General features: G+C 50.5%; 2 protein-coding genes across 2 annotated transcripts in view; one reads left to right on the top strand and one right to left on the bottom strand.

The window, feature by feature from the left end:
- The window catches only part of STK4 (serine/threonine kinase 4), an 88,847-nt gene extending 81,369 nt beyond the window's left edge, over positions 1–7,478 (top strand). Inside the window, exon 11 of the mRNA XM_029918460.1 lies at positions 3,369–7,478. Within this exon, the coding sequence (XP_029774320.1) occupies positions 3,369–3,527 (159 nt within the window). The 3' untranslated portion in view covers positions 3,528–7,478. The remainder of the gene's footprint in view (positions 1–3,368) is intronic.
- A 9,499-nt stretch (positions 7,479–16,977) lies between these two features.
- The window catches only part of KCNS1 (potassium voltage-gated channel modifier subfamily S member 1), a 3,968-nt gene continuing 182 nt past the window's right edge, over positions 16,978–20,763 (bottom strand). The window contains exons 2-3 of the mRNA XM_029917956.1: positions 20,570–20,761; positions 16,978–17,826 (exon numbers count right to left, since the gene is read on the bottom strand). Coding sequence (XP_029773816.1) covers positions 17,353–17,826; positions 20,570–20,761 — 666 coding nt within the window. The 3' untranslated portion in view covers positions 16,978–17,352. The remainder of the gene's footprint in view (positions 17,827–20,569; positions 20,762–20,763) is intronic.

Genomic DNA, 20,763 nt, shown 5'->3' on the forward strand with positions numbered 1-20,763 from the left:
CACGGCCGGGGAGGTTTTGCTCCTTTCACAACTCTGGCTGTAGCAAAACCAGAGAACCACAGTTATCTTCTGCAAGATATCCGTTTGAAATTTATTTATGCCACCAAGGACCAGGAAGGTGAGATGCTACTTTTGGCGCCATGAAACCATTCTCTGAGCTTGTTTTCAGAAAAATCCATATCTGGAGTGTGACCGAGGCATTAGAGGTGACTGGCTGGCTGTGTTTTAATGGGTCAGGTGTAACTTTAGCCCAAACAAAGCCTTAGGGCAAGTAAATTAGCCCGAAGTTGGCGGAGATAAAGCAAGGGTGTTTGTTGTGGCCTCTCGATTAGATCAAGGGCAGAAGGGCTGCGCAGAAACTGGAAACCTGGAAGCCTTGACCGGAGACAGGCAGCAATTACTTTGTGAGAATTTTGCTGTCAGGAAAACAGGAAGGAGGATGTAGAACCAGGCTCATCAAACTTGAGGAGTTACAAGGGACGAAGGAGTAGCTTCTTCAGCGTGCAAAGTGCTTACCTCCGGGGCCTACGACTGAGGAGCTCAAGGCTTGTAACCTTTAACGGGTGATTGCAGGGCGCATGATCCACGGGTCATAGATGAGAAATGCTGTCTAACAGATTGAGATCATCCCGGCAGCCCTCTGTTACAAGTGGGGAAGCGGAGGCCTGGGGAGGAGAAGGGGCTTGCCTGCAGCTGCCGAACAAACCAGAAAGCCAGCACTGCTCTGATTTCTTCATCTTGCAGTTGACGCTTTATCCCGATGGATGACGATGAGCAGGTCCCCCAGTCCCGAGCCCCTGCTTCTTCACTGTGCGTTTTCTTTTCTTTCCCCATCACCCTCTGACAGAAGAGTCATTTTCTGATTTAGAGTCCTTGTTAATTCTCGGTTGCCTGTCTCGCCTCATTTAAGTGTAAGCTTCACAAGAGCAGTGATTTGGGGGATTTCGTTTTGTGGTTTTATTCACTGAAGTATCCCATGTGCCTTAGACAGTCCCTGGGCCGTGGTAGGTGTTCAGTGAATATTTGATGGATGGATAAAAAAAATATTTCGTTAAACTATAAATAAGTTAACAGATGGTATGTGAAAATGCCAACCTTAGGCATTGTTAGCCCAAAACAGAGTAGAATATTTTCTTTTTTACTTGTTTGATTCTGGCTTGGATCAGAGGTTATAGGAACAGCTTGTTTATGAGAGATGAATTAGAGAATTTCCAAAATATTAGTAATAATGATAGTATTAATGCCAGCAACAATAGCAGTCATTAATAACTGGTGACAAGTACACAAGTTTCTGGCCTGCTTGCTGTCGGGGAAATGCATACCATGTGAAGTTCTGCGCTGAGAACATCAACTCGTGAATTCATCTGATCCTCATTAGAGCCCGGGGATGGCAGAGCTGGTGTCTTTCTCCAGAAGAGGACGCTGAGGGGGTCAGAGGGGCAGTTACTTGTCCAAGGTTGCACAGCCTCTCTAGACTGACGATCTGTGACCCTAACGATGGGAACATTAGCTATCAGGTCCGGGGGACTTCTTTTTGGAGAAGGAACTGAAAAAGCTGAAGACGAGGCGAGTGTTGCTCTCTGCAGTGTCCCCAGGCCCAGAACACCCTCCTCTGGCTGGTCTAAAACCAGAGGCTGGGCTGGAAACGAGATGCGGTTTCTTCAGCCCAACTTTCCGGCATCCCGCACGCTCTGCATTCCCACATCACAAAGAGCCTTTCGTCTTGAACTGTTAGGCCTTTTTATTTTCTCAGACCCCCTCCCTGAAGCAGGCCAAGGTAAATTCCTGTGGCGACAGGTCACTAAACCGTTCCTGGGGAGGCCACTGTAAGGCACTTTACACTCAGTCACACCCCACCCTGTAGAGGAAGGGCGGACAGAAAGGTTCCTTCACCCCCTTCCCCTACCACTTCCCGGTTGGGACTTCCAGAAGGGGCCGAGGGACATGTAGATTCCGTAAATCTCTGCTAAGACTTGAGTGAGCCTTTGAGTTCTTGAAACACGGCACCTATTAAACTGGTCATGAGCTCACAGAATTTATCCCCGCCCACTGTGGACAATTTTGGCTTTCATTCCCGCCCCTGCCAGCCAGGACTGGCTGTGCTTGGATTCAGCGACACTGCTTACACACGCCAGTGAGGCCGCTTGCCCCACAGCTGCAGACACGTTGAACAGGAGCACACTCCTGGGCTCTGGTAGAGAGAGAGGATTGTAACACGCGCTGCCATCTTTAAGCACACGGTGTCCCAGGGACTGTGCTAACATCTTTACAGCCATGGTCTCATTTAAGTTTTAAAATAAGCACGACGAGACATGGCTGCCCCCTCTCCATAGGGGAGGACGGCCTGGGGAGACAGGTGACATGCCTGCATGTGCAAGAGGCAGAGCCATGTTTTAACCACAGATTGAGCTGGTTCTCAAGACTGTTCTTTGCTCGTCTGCTCTTCTGTGATCGCTATTAAGAGGGTGAACTCTGGAGCCTCACTGCCTGGGTTTGAATCTTGATTCTGCCACTTACTAGACATGAGACCTTGGGCAGGTCTCTTCAGCACCCTCTTTCTCGGCTTATTCATCTGTAGCATGGGGATAATGATATATGCAAATCATAGGTTTGTCGCAAGGATTACATGAGTCGATGTATGTAAAGCACGGGGCATCTGGCATGTAGAAAACACTATAAGTGCTAGCTTTTATCATGAGTTTATATATCAAGTCCTATTGTTTTTTCTCTGGATGATGGACACTTAATTTCAGAAGTTTCCAGCTACCCGTCACACTCCCTGCCCGAGGGTTGAGTCTGCATTCTCAAGATGCCTGTGGAGGTAATCCATAGGACGTGCTTAGAGTGGTGCCTGGTATGTGATTAGCACCCGATGATTATTAGTAAGACGAGTGCCAGACACTGGGGGTGCGCGGGATGGCATCTGATCTCAGTGAGCATCCACCCTCCTTGGTTGGTGTCCGGAAAGAGACGTGGTCACCGTCCACACACTCATCTCATCAGTAGCATGAACAAGGGGACAGGCATTATTTTGCCTTCACCAAGTGGCTGTTATTTTAACACCCTAACAATGAATCAATATGTAATTTGTTAGAAAGATAGGAAGATGAAAGTGTTATTGGTTAAGTTCCTGGTCAAAGCACAGTAAGTCAGAGAGATTAGCACTTACAACTTGTCCAAGGGTAAATTGTCTTCAGAAAGCCTGGTGGTGTGCTGGTCATAAGTGAATTGTCTCTTTCCAACCACTGCCCCCCTCCAGCTTGGTCTGGCCACAAACCCTTCCCTTCTGGTGACTGGAAAGGCTGGGCCTCCCGGCTATTCTGTGCTGACCTTGGCTTGGTCGTGACTGTCCTCTCCACTCCTCCTAGCTTAAGAGTTGGACGGTGGAGGACCTTCAGAAGAGGCTCCTGGCCCTCGACCCCATGATGGAGCAGGAGATTGAAGAGATCCGGCAGAAGTACCAGTCCAAGAGGCAGCCAATCCTGGATGCCATCGAGGCTAAGAAGCGGCGGCAGCAGAACTTCTGAGAAGGCCCGGCCGAGAGGGCCCCCGCCGGTGCGCCAGGCCTCCGGTGAACGCCGGCTGCTCGCCACTCAGGCTTGTCAGCCAGCACCTCCGCCCGTCGGTTTTCCACGGCACCTCCACCTCCGTGAGCTCAGGAAGTGCGCCAGTGGGAAGGGCCGCCCGCCGTCAGCGCGCCATCTTGTGTATGTATTTAAATCGATCAGTTCTGTTATTTCAGAGGATTCATATCAGTGCTTTTAAACTCAGAGTTTTTAACCCCAGGAACAGAGACTCTTAGATGAGTAAGAGCTGGCAAGTGTTACAGGTTGTCTTGTCTGTCTTCTCCCAATAGCTTTCGATTGTTCTTTCCGGAAAATTTTTAAAAATATATAAATATGCACATATATAAGTTATAACTGGATTCCCCACTGCGTGTGGTGGCATCTCTGTACAGGTACAGTTTTAAACGGTTGGCCTCTTTTCTATAAATTTATGGTACTGTGGGACACGAGGGTGGGGGGGCAGCAGGGAGCTGTTGGGGTCACTCAGCTCCCAGGGGCCAATCTCACCCTTCTGCAGGGCTGCAGTTAAAAATTAGGTTTGGGCCAGTTCTCTCCCCATGGTTTCAGCCTTGTGTGGGTCATCTCTGGCCTCGGAACTACTGACCACGTCCAAGGGAGAGCCTTGAGAGTTTGTGTTTACTTTCTGAGACCCAGGAGGTGCCTGGCACCCTCTATGGAAACTGCCCCTTGTGGCTTCAATGCCTTCCATCCATCTCCACTCTCCCGACTGCCTAGAGTCACAGCACAGATACTGCCCAGTGCCTTAAGAGGAGACGTGACCCCGTGCGGGAACGGGCCTGCCAGGTCCCCTCAGCAAACGCGGGGCCGTGTGCAGGCCCCAGAAGAGAAGGTGTCTTCAGACTTCTCACTGATCATGTGAGGATCGCACAGGGGCATTTTGCTCCACATTCCTAACAGACATGGGTAGCCGGCATTGCTTTTGTGACCACAGTCCAACATGTGAAGGTTGTCTTTTTTACTTCACTGCTGAGGGGTCTGGAAAGGACACCTGGAGGCTCCATCCGGGCCCACAGAATGCCACAGCTGGAAGGGACCGTAGGCCACATCTGGCCTGACTGAGGCTTGGAGAGGGGAAGTGACATGGTGACAAAATCACAAAGCAAGTTGAAGAGCTGGGGCTAGACCAGAGCTCCTCATCCCGGGTTCCCTGATCAAAGCAGCCCCATCTGAGGGGAGAAACCTGTGTCGGTTTGGGTTAAGTTGCCCCAGGAGCCCTACGAGGCAAACTTGCTCTTGCTTGGTCCCTTCGGTGGGCAGCTGGCTCTGAGACCCCTCAGGGGATGCCCAGTGGTTAAGGCTCGGCCCTTCCGGAGCTCTGCAGAGCCTGCTGGGCAGCAGGACACACTGTGTGGGCGATTTAGAGCCTAAGACAGATCAGAGGGCTTCACAGAACAGCACTGAGCTATCCCTATGCAGCGTGGGCTCAAGGCCACGTGTCCTGCTGTCACACAGCAAAGGGTAGACAGTGAGGAAAGGGAAATGTCTGCTCATTTTTTAATTATCTCTTCCCCCGCCCCGCTGGGAGAGCCTGACTGGGTTGCACCTAAGGATAGTGTAATTCGACTCCATAATTGCTTTTGCTTCCCAAACCTGGGAATCAATGGAAAGGCAGGGAATGTTCCTCTTCTGTGGCCAGATTCTGTTCTTTGCAATTAAAGCAAGTTTTTAAAAATGTAAGAGGCAGTGGTTGGTCTGCAGGGTTTGCCCAGTTAGGCAGTTACGTGGCAGATACAGAGAACAGAAGATGACTAGAGGATCCTGCTGGAATAAATGACGGCAGCTGACAACTTGTTGGCCACTTAGTATATCCCAGGCCGTGGGCTAGGTGGGCTTTGTATACATGTGAGATCCAAATGTCACAGTAACTCCGTATGTAAGTACTTTATCTCCACGTCACAGATGAAGGGACAAGTGCAGAGAGAAAAAAGTTGTCTCCCAAGGCAACACAGCTAGTAAGTGGCTGAATCAGGAGTCCTAGCCTCACCGTGTGGGACGAGTATTTACAGGGAAAAGGAAAGTCACAAGTCTTTCAAATGAAGTGACCACCTTTCTCGCACAGAATAAATAACTCTCACTGGCATTTTTAGGTTGGGGAACAGCCGAGTTAGTAGTCAAGTCTGACGGCCAGGTGAGCCTCCCCAACCACAGCACGGGGCGCGCGTGCCCCCACGCCAGCTGCCGCGCTAACGAGCAGGGCGGCCTCGGGCTCCTTCTCTTTAGAAAGGACTTCGCGCTTGGCCAGGCAGGAGAGGAATGCCCATTTCTTCCTTCCTAAGCTAGAGCCAAGGAAAAGAAGGTTTTCGTTTTTCCCCATAAATATTCTTGGGTCGTGAATCTTGATCCATAGTTTATTTTCTTTCAGGCGTGTGTGCACCCACCACGCTGGTCCAACAAGAACACTGCTCACCAGTCTAGCTAGACAGAGCCCTTTGGCCAGAAGTCAATTTCTTTGGGCCACATACATTTCCTGACAAGGTGTATTTGTTTCTTAGTGATGGAAAGCCAAAGGAGCGAGTCACGGTCATTTTTTACCCCTTGAATACCAACATCAGGATAGGTCAGCTTGCGCTCACGGAGTCCTGAGCTTCAGTAATTGCTTCGGCACTTTTGACTCAAGTTTCCAGGGAATTCTGCACCTCGTCTCTTCTCTCCTTTTAAGAAACAATGTCCCACGCCTAGTTGTATCTTTAAAAAATCTCAAATTCTCTAAGAATATCTTGATTGCTTCCTCATCAGTAATTATAAAGAAATTCGTATTTTTCTTTTTTCTTTGTCCCTTCTCCCAACCACCAACTAGATGGATAGATGGATGAGTGACTGTCTGACTTGCTGGGGGGCTGGCTGGGGGGCTGGCTGGGGGGCTGGCTGATGGATGGCTGACTAGATAGATAGATAGAACCAAAACTCTGAAGTGACTTAAGAGCTATCACCTTGACTCCTGGAGACTGTACATTCTGATCCAGGAGACATTTATTTAGCACCTGTCAGATGTCAGAGATATTATACCATTTAAAATACTCAGTAGCTCTTACCAGTATCAGGAATGAGAGAGGTGACATCATTAAGCTCCTACAGATATTAAAAGGCTAAGAACAATATCATGAACAACTTTATGCTAATAAATTCAATAGCTTAAATAAAATGGACAAAGTCCTTGAGAGGTACAAAACACCAAAGCTCACTCAAGAAGAAAATAGATCATTTGAATAGCCCTGTATCTGTTAAACCTTGAGTTCCGGGAGGTATAGGTGTCAATGTCCTCATTTTACAGATAAGGAAACTGAGGCTCAGAGTAGTGAAGTCTCTTCTGCTCAAGGTCACGCAGCTAAGATACGGCAGAGCTAGGATTCAAATGCAGGTTTTCTGATTCTTATTCCGGTGCCCTTTCTAGCGTACCACGTTGCCTCTAAAGACTGCAGCTCCTTATTTCCTGGCAAATCGTTTCTTCCCAGCCCTCAGTCTCCCACCTATCCTTTCTTACTCACTCTGTGTTTTCATCAGGATTATATTCATTGTAGTTGGACTCCATGTTCTTTTTTTGTGTCTGGGGAAAAAAAAAATCTCCTCCACCAGCTTGCACTCGGACCAACTTGGAAAAAGCTTAAATGCTGTTGCAGATGTACAACTTAAAAATGTGAAGTTTGTAGCTTTAACTTTTTGTAATAAAAACTAATAACACTGGCTTAAGTGCTGACTTGAAATGCTATTTTATAAAGTTTGGATGTAAATAATCAGTCGAGGTCAGCAGTTTGTATATGAGACATAGCTTCCTCCCTTGCACCTTTTTTAATTTGAGGTGCTTCCTGTGTGCTTTTATGTTAGAACTGTTGTTTTCCCTACTTCCTACCCATTGTCACCTTTGTTTTAAATAAACTGTCCTTTGGAACACAAGACTTTCTTCTTTCTAGAAATGAGATCCTCCTTCTGTAGCCTGGATAACAGTGTTGTGACCCTCTGTGACACTGACTCTGTCATAGGTTTATTTCAGAATCCAAAGCTCGGGGAGAAGTGGGTAGGGTAGGGAGTAAACGCCGACCGTGTGCCCGGTCCTGAGCGAGTTGTCAGGGAGATAAAGATAGTCCAGACATAGTTCTTACAGACCAGATGGGGAGTCAGCCAAGTGCACATAGAAATACCACCGTAGTAGGAAGGTCACCGACCGTGGACACAGGAGGAAGGAATGACAGTCCCTTCTGCCTGGGTGCCCAAGGACGCTTTTCTGGAGGAGATCGTGCATCTTGAGATGACCAGGGCAAGAAAGGGCAAGAAGTGAGGGACAGAAGACATCCTGGGCAGAGCGACCAGACCAACCTCTGCGGAGGGTCTGGTGTGAGTCTGGACTTGGGGCCTTCGTGACATCCTTCATCATGACATCCTTCATCCCTGTCTGTGGGTGCATGGAACCGGGCCAGCCGCAGCCCAGCATTCAGAGGGGGAGCTGCCCTCCTGTGGCTCATCCTTACTCAGAAATACTTCTCTAGCCTGACCCCCACCCCACCTTTTCTCAATCTCCAAGTTTACACCAAAGCAGGGAAGGAATGGAGTTACACCAAAAAGTGAAGTGCGGTCTCTTGAGTCAAATTGCTCTGCAGTGTTCAATATAATAGCCCCATAGTCTATTTACATAATGTCTTGCTACCGTATCAGCCCTCTGGGAGTGGGGGTGATGTGTGTTTCTTTTGCCTAATTGACTCCCCTTACTCCCTGAAAGAGTCAGGGTGTCTTCCTTCCTATTGCCAGGATTGATGACGTGTGTTCCCCATTGCTCGGACTGAGAACCTGGGGCCAGGTGGTGGGAAGAAGAGAGAAACTTGTTTATAAACACCTCATTCACAACCAAATGTCACTGACCTCTAAACACAAAGTACTTTGTGCGAGGTCTTACTGTAGTTTTCCAAGAATGAACTGTGTGGAATGAAGGGGCACTTGTGGTTTGTTTCGTGTGGCGCTTTCCCAAGAGCTGGTCTCCATTTCAGAAAATCACAGCATCCGTGGCACTGGTGCCAGCAGTATTTGAGTCACTAGTGCAATTGTAACGCGCATTCACGGCGTGTCTGTGTCACATGTGAATAAATTAATAATCATTTCAGAGAAGGATGGAGTGCTGTATGGAAAATAAAACACTAATGAGATTGTGGGCAAGATGTGTGTGAGTGTGTGCGTGCGTGTTTGCACACACGTGCATACACAAATGTGCAGGGAGAGACAGCTTTCTATAGAGGGATCCAGGCAGGTGTCTGAAGAGACAGCTTTTGAAGTGAAACCTAAGTGACAGGAAGGAGCCAGCCGGCAGGACCCATGGATGGAGGACATTCCTGCTGAAGGAGCAGCAAGAACAAGGGCCTGAGGCCAAGACAGAAGTTTGGTTTGTTGGCAGGATGGCCGCCCTGCCTGGAACAGCGCACGAGGGACAGAGGAGGTGGCGGTGACATCAGGGAGGTAATTGAAGATGAGCGTGTGGGGCCGTGTGGTCCGTGGGAAGGGGTGTCATTCCTGATAGGACCGCAGCATCAGAGGGAAGCCACCCCGCCCTGTGCGACGTAAGAGATGTTCGCTCTCCGCCAGCATCCTGCCTTATAGACAGTGCGGCTGAGGCCCGAGGTTCGGCCAGGTTGGGTCTGGATTCCAACCCAAACTTCTCAACCCCACTACTCATTCTGAGACCCCAACTGTGGCTTCAAGTACACAAGAGTGCACCTGGTTTGTGATCTCTACACACACAGACTACTTCCTTTCCCAGAAGCCTCTGCTCAGAGTTGCTCTACCATTCCCGAAGAAAACCAGAGCACTGCTGGATATGTTTCCTTCATAGGCGGTTTTTATTTTCTTCCTAACATTTATTGTGCCAGGCATATTCACATAGGTTATCTCACTTGAACTTGACATCAATACTTGGAGGTGTCAGGATCATTATATCAAGACAAGTGAATTAAAAGACTGAGAGAGGCAAAGAAACCCAACCAAGATCACACAGCTTGTGAGTAGCAGAGAGCCAAGTACAAGTCCATCTGGCCTCAGGGCCTGTGTTCTTTCCTTCTCACCATGTGGTATCACTCATGTTCTCCCATCCTATTCAAATAATTCCAGTAACTCCCTACGAATGAAGCCAACACAGGAATGCAGAGCTGGGATGGCGGTGGGAGAGACCTGATGACCTCCATTGAACCTCTCCATCCACCTAACTTCAGCCACTGTGTTGGATTTCTGTCACTTGTAGCTGAAGGATTCCTTCCCATGCAAGAAGGCAGGAGAAGATGGAGCCAGGAGGGCTTTGGATACCAGCCTGACAGAGGTTGGAGGTCAACCTTGAGATATGCTTCTTGGAGATCAAAGGTTCAGTCTAGGGTCATGTACCTGGTAAGTGGCAGGGCCAATGTCAGAACCCTGACAATGTCTGACTCTGGGAGCAAGATGTATGCAGTTCCTCCTCTTGAACTCATGAATCTCCTGAAGGTTCTGAACTCACTCCATTTGAACAGGTTCATCACCAGTCTCTACCTGACCTTGTCCTCTTCTTTTCTAGCAGACAAGATTCTGAAAGACACTGTCCCTTTCACCTTGCCACAGGCGAGTGATGACTGGTTATTTTTATTAGTTGATAGGTCATCTCCACTCTTGGGAGCCTCAAGAAGTACCTTAGGAGGCAACCAGATTCCCTTCCACCCGCTTTCTCCAATATGAACACTCCTCTTGGCCCTTACGTGGGCCAAAAAGCTCTTCTCACAGTGAGACTCAGGTATGACCTTTGACCTCCCTGGGTCTGTTATTTTTATCTATAATGTGGGACTGGGGAGGGGGAACATCTTAAATTGGATCCTCCTTGAGGAACATTAAGTCTCACTAACCAGGGAAGTCTGCACCCCAAGGTCATTGGAAACCGAGAGAAACTACCGCAGACATCACATCCCAGAGTCCCAAATGACCTGAGCTTTCCCATATACCCTCCAGGCCTAGTGCCCCATTTACTCCTGAAAATCTCTGGACATCATGTGTCCATTTTACAGAAGATGAAACTGAGGCCCAAGAGAGTAAGACTGTAAGGGGGATAAATACGGGATCTGTCCAGTACTCCCTCGCCAGCCAGGGGCTCACACGATGGCTGCCGCGTCCTCATAGACCCAAGCCTTCGCCCCAGTGGAGTGATCCAGCAACCTCATCCTGAGGATGGACTGGGATGGACTGGACCAGTCAACTCCTCTGACCCAGTTTTCAGCCCGGAACTGGGAAGGAGTTCTCTGGTGGAGGCGCCACAAGATGTGGAACTGAGAGATGTTGGTGACTCTGTGGTCGGCCACGACCTACAGATTGGGTCACTGTCCGGCTTTCTCATTCTCTCATTCCTGACCTCTGTTGTTGCTGAAGCCAAGCTGCCTACCTGCCGTTTCCAGCTGGTGGTATATAATCAATATTTATTGGTTTTGCCCACTCAGGATCCCTTTTCCTCATTTTAATGAAAGCACCCCACATTTTCTTTAGGAAACTCCACCTCCATCTGTGTCCTGGGGAGACCGTCAGTGGGACTTCCCCCATCCCCTCTGCCCAGGGGTGGGCACGTGACCCAAACTAGTCCAGGTGGACCCGGTCCTCTGGGAAGTTTTAGCTAGAGCAGAGTGCTGTCACTCAGGCTTTTTAATGGGTGATTCGTGGGCTCTGAGTACCTCCATCCCCACGTTGCCCTCATTTCTACCTGTCTCAAAGCCTGGTTGAAGTTTTTTCCTAATGTTTATTCATTTTTTGAGAGACAGAGACAGAGCATGACCAGGGGAGGGGCAGAGAGAGAGGGAGACACAGAATCCAAAGCAGTCTCCAGGCTCTGAGCTGTTAGCACAGAGCCTGACGTGGGGCTCGAACTCACGCACTTCAAGACCATGACCTGAGCCGAAGTGGGATGCTTAACCAACTGAGCCACCCAAGCACCCCTCAAGGCCTGGTTGTTTAATTTTACTTTGATTCCAACTGATATCTATCCAATGCAGCCGTTTTTTGCTTAAGTTTCCCAGAGTTGGATTCACTTGTTTGCAATCCAAGTCTCCTAAGTGATAGAGAAATTGGAAGTAGAAGGAGTCACAGTCCACACGTCCTCCCAGACGTGGGCTTCGCTGGGGCAAAACAGTGGGAATTTGCTGCTGGGGCTCTGGTCGTGAAGAGCAGCCGGCGGTATGAGGTGGTGAAGGCTTGTTTCCTGTTTTACTTGGTATCATTTGGCTACCGAGAATGTGGCTCTCAGAGAAAGGATAGCTCTGTCACAATTCAGGTTTGAGGAGAGGAGGAATGCTCAGGCTGTGGGATGGAATTTTTTGTTTCTAACTGCACAGAATAATGTAAAAGGAGAGTCAACAAAGCAAGCCTAAATGTAATTTGAGGGTGGTGGTGCACAGACCCAACGGTAGAACATTTCTGTGACCACAGTGAGAAGAACCTCATGACTTGCAATAGAGCTGAGATCTCTAAAAACCAAAGTTGGTAACTGCTTGTGCCGGGTGCTCGCTTGACGGGCCTGCTACACTTGTATGTGTGGCTTATGGCCAGTGGAGCAGCCATGCACGAGAACGTGGGAGAAGCCCAAGGCGATCTCATACACGGGGTGGAAGGAGTCCCCACCACCTTCCTTATGGAGAAAGCTCCTGAGCTCCCACTGGCCCCACCCTTCAAGGCTGCTTAGCTGAATGGTGGGAGTTTCGGCCTGGAGGGTGAAAAATAGACTGAGTAGGAAAGAACCTTGGACCCATACCGAACTGCAAAAAACCTGTTCATGAATACCAGCAGAAATCTGGGGAATATTTGTGAGAATGGAGTTTTGTGGTGCTTGATGAAGGAAGGGGAAACATGACATTGGAGCAGGCTGGTCTCCTTGGCAGGGGTGCACAGCATTCTCCGTGCCAGCTCCCGGAGCTGGCTGGGATCTGACCATTGATGGGGTCGGCTAAAGCAAACTCGGCCCGGATGCTGGCCCACATGAAATGAAATGTAAAGGCCCGAAACCCCTTGGCATCATGTAGAGGAAAGGATTCGAAGATGTCTGAAGACTGGATTTATTTTGTGCCTCCTTCCCATTAATAGCTCTATGGCCCTCATTGAACCCAGAACACTTCACCTTTACTTTGAGGAAAGTCTACACCAGGAGACCTTGGTGGAGAGGCTGCAATTCCAGTGAAATGGGCTTGTTGATCTCAGAAGGGAGGGAGAATAGAGAGGCATGAGAGGCCAGGGTTTGGTATTTAAGTGCCTCAGAAATGAAGTGAAATGGTCATCATAATATTCAGCAGGTTCTGAATGAGGCAGGAGCTCCGCTAAGGCCCTAAAGAGGTAAAGGTGACCACCAGTCTTACTTGATTTAAGTAACGAATAAAACATAAGAAACAAAGCAAAACAAGAAAGGCAAAGCAAACCCAAAACATTCTCTAGTCCTGCCAAAAAAAAGTGCTAACTTAAATCACCTCGATCATCACCTAACACCTAGGCTTGAGTTCATTTATTGATCTAAAGCCCCTTGAATGAGCCCCTACTTGCCCTTGGGGATTGTGTCTGCCATACTACTGAGTGTAATGGGAACATTTGTCTTGCTTTCTCCAAAAATGCCGGTGGTCATTTACTTGGGTAACTGGGTGCTGAAGAAAGGGAAACGCTCAAACCTTTCAGGAAGCATTGGATGAAGACTTTGAATTAAGGCCAATTTCTTAGATCTGAGAGTACCACTGTAGGTCCATCAATCATGTGAAAAGTAGTGTTTCCTGGCCCTTGTCCATGTCACTGGAGGGCTAGATCTCCAGTTTCTGAGTGATAGCTGGATAAGATCCCCACATTGGCTATTTTGAAATGGAAAACTCCAAGTGGTACCAGGTCTTCAGGGAGGCTGCAGAGATGAGTGCCTCCAATAAAGACGCTTCGGGGTGATAACTCTCATCAAAACACCATTAGTTTCCCCCGTTTGGCTGGTGTAAAATTAGATGGATCTTGGAAAATGGCAGTGGATGATTTTAATCAAGTGACAACTCCAATTTTAGCTGCTGTGTTAGACCTGTATTCCTTACAATCCATGGAGCTAATATGCATCTATTGGTTTCATTTTTCTATTCCAAGAAACACAAACCACAGGAAGCCTTTTGCTATTAGTTGGAAGGGAGAATAGTTTTCCTTTACTATTTGACTCAGGGATACCTTAGTTCGCCAGTTCTGTGCCAGAAAGATTTGATTAAATCTCTGACTTTGTCCTATTCCACAAGACCTCAAACTGCTCCGCTCCACTGATTAAATCGCATTAAGAGGGCCAAAACACACCAAGTGTGTTTTTGGTTCTATGTAAGATAGTTTCCTTATGTTACAAATTTTTTAGAGTGTGCTTATGGGGAGAAGGTGTGAGCATATGATGTGCTGGGCAGCCAAGGGTTGTGGACAACCTGCTGTTTTTGCCTAACATCCCTCCCCTTTATTTTGGTGACATCACATGGCCTTTTCTTTGGGTAAGTACCTTCCATCCCACATGACCTGTTGCAGATGTGAATCCCGGTGCCCTGCCCCCTTTCTCCACCAAGGGAAAGGCATGTGGCTCAAGGCAGGCTGGAACTGGAACTGGGAGCGGAATGACACAGGGGAGGAAGGCCCCTGAAGGCTGAGCATGTAGCTGGCAGTGTCATAAACAGAAGGCTCATGGGTCCCGCCACTGAGGTCCCCGGAGCTCCCCTCATTCTTGAGGCCTAGCCAGTCAGCTTGTCCTTGGACTAGGTGAGCATCACCGATATCCTTGTGTAGTGGGCTGAATGGGGGTCCTGAAGATAAGTCCAAGTCCTAATCTCTTGAACCTGTAAATGTCACCTTATTGGGGAAAAGGGTCTTTCTGCAGATGTGATTAAGCTAAGGATCTTGAAATCATCTTAGATTAGCTGGGGGGAGGGGAGACTACATGCCATCACACGGGTCCTTATGAGAGAAGCACTCCCACACACGGAGGAGAAGGTGACATCAGAACAGAGGCAGAGAATGGAGGGACGCAGTCACAAGCCAAGAACACTGACAGCCACGTGAAGCTGGGAGAGGCAAGAAGAGTCACCCCTGGAGCCTCAGAGCATGGCCCTGCTGACACCCTGAGTTTAGATTTCTGGCTTCCAGACTGTCAGAGAATAAATTTCTATGGTTTTACGCCATCAACAGAAAGGGAATACATCTTCCAGTAAATTCTTTTTTTTCCTTAAGATAGTCCGTTTCTGTTGCTTGTAACCAACAATCCCTAATTGTGATGGTTGCTCATCGCTTATTTATAATGAATCACTCTTTTTGACCAAGTTAGTTCCCACTGGATTCCTGTCACTTGCGTCCTGTGCCAAACCCAAGATTGGAACCAGAGGACGTGGATTCTGAGTCACTCCACGCACCTCCCCACCCTCCCCATAAACATGGCGTGCACGCCAGGCCATGCGTACAGGCTGAACAGGTTCCTGGCCTCTTTATTTGCATAATCGTTTTCACGGACACACGGGAGTGGGAGTGAGAATGAGTGGCCGCTCCTCTGCCAGGACGACCCAGAATCTGGGGACGGATGCAGGCTCGTCGCTTCTCCCCGGAGCATTCCCCATACCGGCTTTAGGGACTCGTCTGTGGGGTCAGAGCCTGGACGCTACCTGGCTCCTTGGTACGTTCAGAGATTCAGGAAGGGGGGTGCATGTGGGGCGAGCGTGCGGGAGGGCCAGTATGTATGTGGGAGTCGGGCGCGGCCCCTCCGCCCAGCTCCGGCCCCTGCTCAGTCTGGAGACGGCTTCCATCCACTCGTGGGGGCCCACCACGTCACGCCCAAGGCCCGCACACGGCCTGTGCCCTGTGCTTGCAAATGCTTCCCGGAACCCCCACTGCCTAACTAACAATTTATCTGTATGGTCACCCTCAAAGAAGTGGTACACTGTGTGCCTGGAGTGCCCTGGGCTTGGTACAACTACTCACTATTACACAGTTAGTTCTGAGATTGCAGGATTAAAATCCATCTCCCTCCCTAGTCTGTAAGCTTCATGAATACATACAGATTTTGTTCCCCGTTGTATCTCTCGAACCTAGCGGTCAGTGAAGCAGAGGGCAGGTGTGTCAAGTAAATGTGAGAAGTGGTGGGACTACCACAGTATGTGTGTGTGTGTGCGTGTGCATGTGTCGGGGGGACACGATGGGGAACTAGAGTACATGCCTCACCCAAAGGCATTCGAATTAAAAAAATATATACTAAAAATACTGTTCGCCTAATATGCGTCTGCAGACCACACATGAAGCCCCCGGCTTCGAGTCTTCCAAATGAGATCTGTTGAATGTGTGAGTGAAGAATCTACAGGGAAATCGCCGTAAAAGCCTCACAAAGTCAGGAGGAACGGGGGACAGAACCAGAGACCTGCTGTTGGGCCCTGTCCACACCCTTTCGAGGGCAAGGTCTCTCTCTGGTCATTGCCTCTCCCTCCCCAGCGCCTGCCACACAGCGTGCGCTCGAACCGGCTGGCCCATCAGCAGGCGTTCACTAGGCACCTCCTCCTCCGCGAGCCTGGGTTCAAGCCCACAGCTTCCAGGCTGAAGCGCAGCAGGGGGACACAGACAAAGCCGTGGCCAGGTAAGGACAGTACAGTGATGGGTGTTCTAGAGACAGTGTGTGAGCGGGGCTACGGGAATCCTTCCCTCCCAAATGTCTCAGCAAGCAGAAAGGATTCGGCAGGTGCGTATGAGGGATAGACCCGCGGCAAGGATGGGGGGCTGGAGCGGCTCCAAAGGAGCAGGGGTCTCAAGCATCTGCCTGGATGGCACCTCAAGGAAGGGCTGGAGGCCTGTGTGGTGAGAAGAGGGGAACGGCCAAAAGTCAGCCTGGGGAGAACAGGGGGTCACAGATGTCCCTGCCTAGCAGCTCCTTGCCACCAACATTTCAGAGCCGAGCTGGCTTTACATCAGTGAGTCCCTGTGGAATTTGGCTTTCATCTCCCTCCGGGGCACAGACTGTGACCATGTGAAAGGGGGGCTGGGATCTGGAGATGGGGTGTCCACCCCTCACATCATGTCCTAGCATAGCTGGGTCTAGACCTCAGGCCACAGGCCGGGGCCCCTCCAAGTCTGTATCTCATGCCAGCCCTGGCGGGAGCTGCAGGACTCAGGCTTAGCAAAGCTTAGACAGAAGCTAGGAAGGCGACCTTCTTCCTTCCTCCCAGACCTCACTGAGAGCTGACTCTCGTTAGAATCTCATGGAAAAGGACGACAGCTGAGGGCCAGCGCTCCTACATCCGAATCCTCTGTCTGGTCCTTTCCCTAGCCCCGACAAGGGATCCATGAACCCTCTAAAACCCCATGCAAACTTCGTGAGGGTAGAAGACAGACAGCATGGCCGACCAATGAGTCTGGATTCCAAACTTGGCTCCACGACTTCTAATTGGGAGATATTTGGGTGAATCATTGCACCTCTTTGAGCCTCAGTTTCCTCATCTGCAAAATGGGGATAATTCTCATCCTCCAACACAGGGCTGGGTGTGACAGGGCTGACAGACAGGGAGTGTTCACGACCTGGTAGCATCCTTTTGATTTTCTCTTTAGCACATGCCTGCTTCACAGTAGCTTGGAGGTTCATTTATGAAGTTTCTGGGCTGTCCTCCAAGCTCGCAGAACCTAGGGCATCACTACCCTGGTCCTGGCCTTTAGAGGACAGGCCCCAGATGCTGAGTGGTCGTGCCACCATGAAAACGTTGTAAGCAGGGATGGATCTCTGCTGCTTCTGCTGACTGTAGGGATGTGGGAAGGGGGACACGAAGCCCTGGCTTTAATAAACCTGAGGGTCTGGAGGCCCACTCAGGGCCTGGGCCTCCAGGTCTGCAGACCTGCCCTCCTGGGAGGTCTCATGGGATGTCTCCAGAGACGCCTCTGACACTCCATCCACGACGCTGCTCAGCAAATCCTCAAACCCCCGGGGGTTGCTGTTGCGCACGGCAGCCTCCAGAGCCTTCTGGCGCCGGTAGAAGTGAGAGAACTTGTTGAAGATGATGGTGATGGGGAGCGCCACCACCAGGATGCCCCCGAGGATGCAGCCCGAGGCCGCCAGCTTGCCAGCCACAGTCACGGGCACCACGTCCCCGTAGCCCACGGTGGTCATGCTCACTGTGCCCCACCACCAGCAGGCGGGGATGGTGTCAAAGCCCACGTCCTCCTCCTTCTCGGCTGTGTAGGCCACACCGGAGAACACGGACACGCCCACGGCCAGATACAGCAGGAGGATGCCCACCTCGCGGTAGCTGTGCTGGAAGAGAATGCAGGAAGCCAAGTCAGAGCCGGGTGGGCTCACAGACCTGTATGGAGCATATGGGGAAACTGAAGCCCAGAGAGTACAAGAGGCGGGCCCAAAGTCACAGAGCGAAGTAGAGCTGGTGCCAAGACCCAGGTCCCTTGACTCCAAACTAAGATCTTTCATCTACAAGAGGCAGCCAACTCGCTGGGAGCAAACACAGGCCCAAGTTCTGTTGTCCAGGACACCCACTAAGCCATTGTGGTTCCTTCCACTGCAGGGGGCACTGGGGGCACCAGCCAATGGGTAAGAGCCTGTGACTTTCCCACAGCTGCAGAACCACAGTCTGTACTCCACAATGCAAAGGGTTGGTTGGATGGACTTTTGACTGGTTTATCTCATTTCTGACAAGTACAAAAATACGTTCAGCCCCTCAAGAAAGCTGACAGGATACGTGTTCCTGAACGCACCTGCCTACGGGTATATATATCTGCTCTGCCCCTGAGGCCAAGCGGTGGTTCTCAAGGAGGGCAATCTGCCCCCCAGGGGACATGTGGCAAGATCTTTAAAAAATTTTTTTTAATGTTTACTTATTTTTGAGAAAGAGAGAATACAAGAGGGGGAGGCGCAGAGAAAGAGGGAGACACGGAATCCAAAACAGGCTCCAGGCTCTGAGTGTCAGCACAGAGCCCAATGCAGGGCCCAAATTCTCAAACCGTGAGATCATGACCTGAGCTGAAGTCAGACGCTTAACCAGCTGAGCCACCCAAGCACCCCTATGGCAAGGTCTTTAAGCGTTTTTGGTTGTCCCCAGTGGGACAGGTGTGCTAGCGGTCTCTGGATAGAGGCCAGAGATGCTGTTAAGCATTCTACGATGCAGAGGATAGCCACCCGCCTTACAACACACACAACCAAGAATTAGCTCCCCCCAAATATCAGGAGTGCTGAGGCCAGGACTCCTAGCCTAGAACTGTGGTCCCCTAGTCCCAAACTATAATGTGTGGATGAATTCATGTTGGGATCTTGTTTAAAAGGCAGAATTCAATTGAGTGGGCCTGGGGTAAGGCTGGAAATTCTGCATTTCTAAGCCAGTTTCCAGGTAACAGAAAGCCGCTGCGTGTCGGGGGCCTCGCTTCCGGGAGCCAGGCTGTCCTCTGCGGTCTTACACCATGTCTTGGCCTCTGGCAGCCTCCATCCATATTTTTCCTTCCCTGCAGAAAATTCTCGTGGCATGAGAGCCTGGCTCCCTGCATGCCCGGAGGCAAGGCAGAGTTCTGGGGCAAAGGGATCTTCGCTGGACAGAGACTGAGTCCCCTGTACCTGCCTGCTGGCTCAGCATTCTGCCCACGTCACCCTGCCTGCACCCAGCTTCCAGGCTGCCTTGCCTCCAGGGCCTGAAAATGGCTTTAGGAAGCCATGGGTAGAAGGGGTTTTCTAGGGATCCTTAGGAGGGCTGCACGGAGTGTTAGGAGAAAGAGCAGGAGGTGATGGAGGTAGACACAGCTAGGTTCTTCTCTGGGCTCTGCAACTGACTCACTGAGGAACTCTGACCCCTTGTGGAGCCTCAGTTTCCACATCTGCAAAGTCAGGACAATAACACTTGCCCCAGCTTGAACCCCTCATAGGCTCTATCCCCTAATATTTAGGATAAAGTTCAAAATCCTGGCCCAAGAGTCCATGGCCCTTCAGTACCCTGTCCCTCTCACCTCATCGACTGGCAGCCCTCTTGCCCCGTCCCCCCCCCCCCATCCCCCCCCCAGCGTTCACCCTGTTCTCTCTCCAGGCCTTTGTCCAAGCGGTTCACATTTCGTCCATCTCCACACCAGCCTACGTTCGCCCCTTCAAGGTTAAGCTTGCCAGAGCGGTGATTCACCCCAGTGCAGGGCCTGGCAGAGGAGGGTGCTCGGTAAATGGCAACCAGACTTTAAAAAGCCAACCTTCCAACCTCAGGTTGTTCATCTACAGGAAGGGAATAAATAACCGCATCTTCCTGAGGAAGTTGCCCCGAGAACATCGATAATGGATGTAAAACTGGCACAGAATTAGCGCTCAGTGTTAGCTCTGGGGAGGCTGCTAGACTTGGCCTCTCACGAGCGACCTACAGTATCGGTGCCCCCTGACAATGCCAGAGGAAGGGCTGGGCGGAGAAGCCAGTCAGCATCCTGCTTTGCCAATTTCTGCACCATGTGTTATCTGATATTTGACAGACCAAAAGTGACCTTTGTCATTTTTTTTTTAATTAAAAAATTTAAATGTTTATTTATTTTTGAGAGAGAGAGACAGAGTGTGAGCAGGGGAGGGGCAGAAAGAGAGGGAGACACAGAATCTGAAGCAGGCTCCAGGCTCCCTGCTGTCAGCACAGAGCCCGATGTGGGGCTCGAGCTCACCAACCCTTAGATCAGGACCTGGGCGGAAGTCGGATGCTGAACCGACTGAGCCACCCAGGTGCCCCAACCCTTTTATTTTTTTCTTTTCTTTTCTTTTCTTTTCTTTTTTTTTTTTTTTAAAGAAAAGCAAACCTCTGCCTCGGTGTTGAGTTTTCACCCCTGGGAAAGAGCCCTCCCAGGGCTGCCGGGAAGGTCAGAAAAGATTCGAAGTGTCCAGCCCTGCACCTGGCACAACGAATGTCGCCTTGGATCACTGTGCGCCTGGACAGCGCGCGCTTCTAAGTTCACCTGCTAACCTGCCCTCCCCTCACCCCGACGCCCCCTCTCCCCCCCACCCCTCCCCACGCCGTCGCGGGCCCCGGCCGCCCTACCTTGAGCGTGGCGCCCAGCGAGCGCAGCCCGGTGGAGTGGCGCGCCAGCTTGAGCACGCGGAAGATGCGCATGAGGCGGAACACCTGCACCACCTTGCCCAGGTCGCCGAGGTCCTCGCCGCCCGCGCCGCCCTGGTCGCCGAGCGCCACGCCGGCCAGCAGCGTGAGATAGAAGGGCAGCACCGACACGATGT

Source organism: Suricata suricatta, chromosome 12, assembly GCF_006229205.1.
Source record: "Suricata suricatta isolate VVHF042 chromosome 12, meerkat_22Aug2017_6uvM2_HiC, whole genome shotgun sequence".
In the NCBI taxonomy this organism is placed as follows: Eukaryota; Metazoa; Chordata; class Mammalia; order Carnivora; family Herpestidae; genus Suricata; species Suricata suricatta.